The sequence below is a fragment of the Platichthys flesus genome, chromosome 3, assembly GCF_949316205.1.
Source record: "Platichthys flesus chromosome 3, fPlaFle2.1, whole genome shotgun sequence".
NCBI classification, from domain to species: Eukaryota; Metazoa; Chordata; class Actinopteri; order Pleuronectiformes; family Pleuronectidae; genus Platichthys; species Platichthys flesus.
Genome location: NC_084947.1, coordinates 10,781,861 through 10,789,538, shown reverse-complemented (window position 1 = coordinate 10,789,538; position 7,678 = coordinate 10,781,861). Strand labels below are relative to the sequence as shown.

Sequence of the window (7,678 nt, the reverse complement as noted above, 5' to 3'; positions counted from 1 at the left end):
TGTTGACGCAACGCTAACTTCAAAATTCAAGTATTAATGATAGTTAATATTGCGCTTTAGTTTTTTCAGATTCCTTTAATGTAGTTTGCATGTGATTAACCTCTGGAAACATATACCACCATAGAAGATGTGTAAGGCTGTAACCGAGAATTATGCCTTTAAACAGTGGAGCTGACAACTATTGACGTTTAAAGACAGTGAAAAGTTACCATCACTATTCCCGGGGTAAGACGCTCGATCACTTATTGAGTTTAGCATAAAATAAAACAGAACCAGGATAGAGAAACATTTGAGAAGCTGACACTATGAACATTTAATTTTAAACGTTTAAAACGATACAATTTTGTATTTGGAGAATAACTGATTAAGAATTCCACTTCTGCATTACTGGTTAGGAATAATGCAACTTTTAGTGTTTCCCTGTAGAATGTAAATTTACACATGATCTATTTAACGACTACAAAAAATCTGGAACCAAGTAATTTTGGTTTAGAAGACCTATAACATTATTATACAGAATTAATAAACAGTTGTTTATTTTTGCGTATTCAAAACGGAAATCGTTCCTCTGGTTTCCTCCCTTGGCTTCCTTTGATTGGTCAGTAACCCTGTGACGCTTGCACAGCGGAAGTTCTGATTGGTCGACAGCTGGAACCCAGGTAGTTGGAAGCGTGAAGCAGCAGGAGACTTTGTCTGATCTTTGGTAAGTCATATCGTATCATATGAAATAAGGATCAAATCAACAAAGTGTCAGAACAGGAAGCTGAACAGGAAGTTAAAGACTGAAGAGCTGGTTCGTAGATTCCCAGTGTTGAAGCTGTTGATGCAGTGGTTTGTGTTGTGGGGTCGAGGTTCTGCTGGTAGTGCACTTTGATCGTTGCGATCGTAAAAAAGGAAACATGTGATGCCAAAAGGCTTCTTCTCACTGACCCGCAGACAGCACTGATCCTCTCAGCAAAAGATAGATCATCCAAAACCGAACATGAGGAGTAAACCACGTGACTGATCACAGCGAGAGAACGTGGATTTCATTCAGTCACACAAAGTGCGGAGTAGTGTCGTAAAAATAACGAGAGACAGCGATGATTTGTTTATCTCACTAACAATCTAATATATTCTTGTATTTGACTATGTTGCTGTGTTTAATTCATTGTTTCTATGTGAATAGTATTTTTTTTCTCATATTGTTTGCCTGAGATTTTACATACTTTTGTACCACTACAGTACATATTCACCCCATATGAGATTATTTTATTATAACCAGAACTATTATCTTTAATTCAACCATTCAATTATTTTACTTTATTTTACTTAAAACGATATTTTACTTGCACATATTTAAATTGATGTACGGGGGATACAAAGTGCCGGCGATATAAACTGTCCTGTTTCAAAATGTGTACGTCCTAAAAGGAGGGTATCATTTTTTGTTTTAAATTTAAATCTCTTTTGTTTCGGAAGCACGAAGGGCTTAAACTTGAATAGTGCTATTTAAATAGTATATATTATTATTATTATTTAAAACTATATTATTAAAGGTGTGTAAGAATTTCATTTCTTATCACAAATATTAGTGATGCACTTATATGAAATACATTTAAGTAATTGGCTCAGGTAAAGTTCTGGCTGCTTCTATTCCCCCCATATTTTTTTTAAAGCGTTTCCCCCTGACATTTGGTGGATTAAAATTACAAACAGATTTATACCTTACTTGATTCCTTTGCTTCACACAGTATCCATCATGGAAACGCCTCTTCTTCCTCGTGAGTCTGGCCTGTTCGTGGCGGAGCGGAGTCAGGACGTGTTTGTGGAGGAGGAGGGAGTGCGGAAGGCGGCAGAGATGCTCTACTCTCTCCGACACAGTAAGGCTCTGACTGCCAGTGGCTGGAAAGAGGGGAATCCACTGGCCCCGGCAGCGTCTTCTGACCAGGGGAGTTTGTCAACAAGTGTGTGTGGTCAATGAAAAGGAGTCAGAAGAAATTATTCACTGATGTTCAGTTGAGTGGGTTTCGGTTGGTGATAAACCTCGAGGCTCAGGCAGGGAGAGGGAGGACAGAGAGACTGCATGAATGAATGCAAATATGGAAAAGAAAGAAAGAAAAACACAAGCCGTTTATTGTCCCACTTAGCCTGTATCATCCCGTCACAGATATTTTTCATCGAGATGAATAAGTGTTTCTTATGACATTTGAAAGTAGATATTTTCTGTGTTTTCTATATGTATACATCTTATATAAAGGTAACAATTCAAGAGATCTGAAGAGGTAACGTGGCTTTACGACATTGTGCCATTTTTTACTGATTTATGATCTTTTAAAAGACAAGCAGATTAATCAACGTCATTCATTTATTACAAACACTGTAAATTGGCATTTCACAACTGTTTATCCACTGGTTAAAACAAATGTCAAGCCTGGTTAATATCTGTGATTCCTATATAGTGAAAAGTGTTCTAGAATTTCAAAGTGATCCTGGAAGGTGATAATTAATGAGCATCATCAACAAAAAAGCAGAGGAGCCGTTGCATTAAAACAATTTGCAATAAAGTATGTGTCTTTTTACACAACAGTCTCCATGTCTCTCACTTAATAACCTTTTTTGTTTGAACTCTTCAGGCCTTAAACTGGGTGTTTGTTGTCGACACCATGAACTTCTCCTTCTGGCCAGATGAAGAAACTCAGCAGTGTGAGGTGACATATAAAGGGACCACGTACACAGGCTACATGACACTTTGTGCTGCCATTCTCAGAGCCATGGATGAAGGTGAGCGCGTGTTTAACAAATCGCTGAATGAAAGATGTGAGAAAACACAGAATTTAGCTTGTTCCTTGATAAAGGTGCAGTCGCCGCAGAATTTCATTTAGGTTAGTCCCTAAACAAACACAGGGAAGTGTTCTTCAACCCTTTTGATTACAGTCATAGCCCCTGTCTCTTTTGAAATGATCTGTTATTAGACATTGAAGCTTGGGTTCTGACATGAGTTAGCCTTTTACATATTGGAAGGCGAGGGAGGGCGGCTGGGTAGATCGTGCAGGAGGCAGAACATGATGTATATGTTCCACTGCTGGAATCATGTGTTTATGTTCGTAGCACCGCTGTCGGTTTCTAACGCCAAAAGCTCTAGACTCTTATTGTCTTTAAGTTGACATCTGCGTCCGCATCTTCCATGCGATGGCCCCTCTGCTCCATCCTGAGACATTTGTAGGGTTAGGGTGAAACAATCGGTAAAAGCAGAAACCGAGGAACTGAGGAAACACTATCCCATCAATCGTCAGGACTTATACAAGTGCCCATAAGGAGCTGCCCCCCCCCCCCCCCCCCCCCCGAAGGGATGAGATGACCTGTCTATGAATCACGTGTATAATAATTTTTTTAGGGGTACTTTGGTTCATTCGGCACACATGGCAGAGCAGAGTATTGGAGTTGTGGTGATGCATCGTAGCTGCTTCTAACATTTGTGGAAACATTTTCATGAAAATTTTGCAGAAAAGAAAAAAGCTCTTCCTCAGTGAATAAACAAACATGCTGAGTGATCGAGATGTCACAGTGATGAGGACAAGGCAGGACCATTCTCTGACAGTGAAACACGACATCTTAACCTTTTTTCACAAGCTGCTTTATCCTCTTTGACAGAACCTTTGTCTCTGGAGAAAAAGAGACGTATACTCAAACCCCCTCTGATGTCTCTCTTCGATTATCTACCCTCTCTTGCTGCTGCGGCCACTTGTTGTGCACACGCCCTTTACTTGAACCTGGACTGCTTGGAAATCGCTTGTAGCGCTGCGTGTGCCCGTGCATCAGTCATAATGAGTGTGAAAGACTCCGGATATGAATCAATTATGTCTCATATGGAACAGGGCTCTCAATGTGTGGTAGTCGTGGCCTTTATAATTACAAGAGACTCTCCCAGAATAGCACAGGTTGCTTTGTTACAGGGGAGGGGGATCTGGAGGGTCGACAGCAGCATGAGATCAGAGCAAATTATGTCTTTTGCGAGAGAAATGGTTACTGTGGGTTTGTGTGTTTTTTGCAGCACACGGTCACTTCATAACATAGCAGCTTCCTCCCCACGAGTTCCTGTCTAAAGATAGGACCACCCAGAGGTTTCTCTTGTCCTCACTCTGCAGGTATACCCATCACCAATCCAAAGTACTTCTCCAAGATGAGTGTGGAGGAGCTCGGACACATCCTTCGATCTGACAATGAAACGCCCATGCCAATGCTGCAGGCCCGCCACAAGGTTTGAGCATTATCACCAGTATGTCCCACAACCGCCAGGAATCTGGCAATGTAATGATATACTCCATCCACTCATCACTTCAGTTACCCTCCTCTGGTATCTCAGTTTGTTTCATCTTCAGTTCCGTGATGAAGAGGATGGCTGATGTCGTGCTTTGCTTTTTCTACTTTCCGTTTAAAAAATGGCTCAAAAACATCACGTGACTGCTCTGAACGCACAGCTGTCTCTTTAATTTACACTGCACAAAACTAAAGCAGTTCTTCTCAGCCGAGAGAGAAACAGATGTGGTGAGAAAAACAGGATGCATCATCTCATCTCTCTAATCAATAGAAAACGAGCGCAATGTCAAATTCCTGCAGGGTACGTTACGTGTCTTAGGTTCTATTGTCTCATGTCCTGCTCTATTCATGTGGCAGCTGTGTACACATGGATTTTTATGTTAAATTATTCGGTTTTTTTAAATGTATTTGGACAGATTTTCACGAGATAGATGATATTTTCACTCAGGTAATTATTCCACTGTGTGTTCTCTATCAGTGTCACACAATTCCCTCAACAAGAGTAAGTGTGCATCTTACTCTCCTTCTCTTCATTGTTGTCAAATGAGATCTGACTGTGTCTAACTAGGTGCTTACTGAAGGCGGCCTCGTGTTGCTGGAACATGGCGGAAGTTTCCGCAGTTTCATCAGCCAAGCCGGGAATGACGCCCGCAAGATGGTTGAGCTTATTGTGCAGAAGATTCCTTCCTACAAGGACGAAGCTACATATGAGGTCAGAGCTATAGTGCCATATTTACTGCAAATACCATGTTCATGTTTTCAGAACTATTGGTCTTGTTGACGTAGTGTGTCATCCACATCTCAGACAGGACAATCCATTTTGAAACATTTGTCCCATGTGCTAAAATAATCATACTCTCAGGGTGGTTATGTGGCCAAGTACATTTTGAAACATTTTCTTTAAGGACTTTAGTTGTTTTTCTTTATACATTTAATAAATGTACTGTACCATTGTGACACTTCAAAAGTCTAACCAGAAAGGCTCTCTGTAGAGTGTTTACCTCCACCACCGCTTTAAGATATCAGTTCCTCAATGTGCCTGTTTACAAAAATATCTAGATCCACGAATTATTCTATGAAATCAAGGAAGGTTAAAAAACACTCTATTCTACAAAGTTAACGAAAGTAAAAAATCGATTGAGCTCCTCCCTGATCCATCCCACATCCTTGATGTATATAACATCTTGAAAGAATAGAGGAATGGTGATCTGAGATAAACGTATGGATATGGAGATGATGATTGTTGATGTTAGAGTTCCACCTTCTGGCCAAAGACAATATGGCAATATTTCAAATTCTCTCTTTATACTAAATACAGTCAGTGAAAGGGCTAATTATAGTATGTGCGTACACATTGTTACCGATATATTATCTTTGTGTATGAACATCTGTCTGGTAATAAACAACAATGGTTTAAAAACAAATAAACAGAGATATGATCCTTATTGCCCTGTGTGTTATAGTGCAAGAGAATCTCACTGTACAAGCGAGCCCAGATCCTGGTGGCAGATTTCTGGGGTGTCATGGAGGCGAGAGGAGAAGGAGACATCATCAACATGGACTGGCTCACCATGTTTGCAGACTACAGGGTCCCGCAGGCTCTCGTCTACCTTGGAGTGCTACGTTACTCTGACACGCTGATGCAGATGCTGAAGAAAGGTGAGACCGAACAGGAGAGCGTTTGTGCACGTGGAAGATAATTATTAAATAGTACGATTTGATCACTCTGTCTTTTCTTTCAGGTGAGCTGCTGTGTTCAGGGGACAGGAGGGAGGTAGAGATCCGAGGTTGTTCGATTTGGTCCGTGGAGCTGATCAAAGAACAACTTTGCAAACTGGTGCAGGAGCGAGACGGAGAGACATGTCACATCAACTCCGGAATCATAGACTTCTACCTGTGGCCTTACGCCAAACAGCATCAGAAAGAGATGGCCCACATTCCCGTACACCGCACACGCTGTATTTACTACTGATGAGCTGTCTGGCAGCCACACATACAGGAGGCTGCACTTCCTCAGTGTGCAGCCTTGGCACTGGTGCCTCTCCCTGGGATAAAGCCAAACATGTTCATGTGCCAGATATACACACAAACGGGCTTCTCTCAATCTGTAATGGAAACAGGTGGGAAGTTATAATGTCGCTTGTTTGTCTGTGTGGGATGTATCACTGTTGTCCATTTACAGTAAATTAATATGTTTAATGTTAATGAGATGGAACATTTCTAACAAGTGATCTCAGTGTGCATACTGTAAATCTGCTGCAATTTGAACCAATACTAACAGTGTTGGCAGGATTGTACTGATATGATATAAATCTAACTTTGCATGAATATTGTCATAAAATAAGATAGAAAGATCTTAGCAGCGGTTTGTACTGGATTGTGAATAATTTTGTTTATTTTGTATTGAAGTCTATGGTGAATCAGAATTGTAGAATCACAAAAATTTAAAATTAATGTTTTTTAATAAATCAAGTAAAATTTATAAACAGAGTAACAAAATGTGAAATTGAATAGGCTATCAAAACTTAACTATATATATATACTGTATATGTACGTACTGCTAAATTAAATGTACTTCTCTGCAGCCTTTATTGGTAAATGCTCATGTGAATGTAACTTGTTTTAATAATAATCAATCATATTTTATTTGTAAAGCCCAGTAACAAAGGGAACTTCATTACTAGTAGCTGTAGGTGTATGCCTATTGCACAATTGGGGTTCTGTATTAATTGCACTTTGCACATAAATAACAGCACTTCACACTTTCATAACAGTATTGGTACTTTATTAGCAGGATTTTCACAGAACAATTTCCACTTTGAATAGCACACTTTTCAATCAGGTAATCGACTGCATTAGAGTATATAAATTGTAAATAAGATGTTTCAAGTGCTTTATAAAATAGTTTCTAAAAATCTAGCAGATACTAAGAAATAAGGAACACCTGGCAATGGTAGATTCCAAATAGGTTAACCAGTAGCCTAGTATTTAAGGCGCCAGTTTACCATCATTTTGTGGCTGCGCGGATCACTTTTGGTTGCTGTCATTTTTGTCTTGGCTGCTGACAAAACTAAAATCAAAACATGGATTGGTACACTTCGCCATGGTTTCTTGCTCATCCAGTCGCTTCTTTTCATTTTTATAAGTCCATATAAACAAATCAGAGTTGTGTCGTATAGGGTTTAGTATTAGGAAATGTCTTGTGTCTTCTGTTGTGCCTGTGCACTTTATATGTCTCACTGTGGGAGAGTGGGAAACGTTGTATCGATTCCTTGTATGTTCTGAACATGTAAGAAATTGACAATAAAGCTACTTTACTACTTTACTTTTTTAGGTTTTTAAGTTGTAACATCCTCTGCCCTTTACTCTCAACAAGAGT

The 7,678-nt window shown here is 39.7% G+C and overlaps 1 protein-coding gene across 1 annotated transcript; it reads left to right on the top strand.

The window, feature by feature from the left end:
• The first annotated feature begins 582 nt into the window (after nt 1–582).
• Nucleotides 583–7,624, top strand: qng1 (Q-nucleotide N-glycosylase 1). The gene is made up of 7 exons (XM_062381819.1): nt 583–703; nt 1,734–1,931; nt 2,617–2,763; nt 4,128–4,240; nt 4,868–5,011; nt 5,763–5,958; nt 6,042–7,624. Exons 2-7 carry the CDS (start codon nt 1,742–1,744, stop codon nt 6,269–6,271), a joined length of 1,020 nt encoding a protein of 339 aa, XP_062237803.1. The 5' UTR covers nt 583–703; nt 1,734–1,741; the 3' UTR covers nt 6,272–7,624.
• The last annotated feature ends 54 nt before the right edge of the window (nt 7,625–7,678 follow it).

Excerpts from the sequence above, each read along its gene's own strand:
- qng1 (XM_062381819.1), top strand. The coding sequence starts at position 1,742 with ATGGAAACGCCTCTTCTTCCTCGTGAGTCTGGCCTGTTCGTGGCGGAG. Across the intron at positions 2,764-4,127 it reads TCTCAGAGCCATGGATGAAG|GTATACCCATCACCAATCCA; the intron begins GTGAGCGCGTGT and ends CTCACTCTGCAG. Across the intron at positions 5,012-5,762 it reads AGGACGAAGCTACATATGAG|TGCAAGAGAATCTCACTGTA; the intron begins GTCAGAGCTATA and ends TGTGTGTTATAG.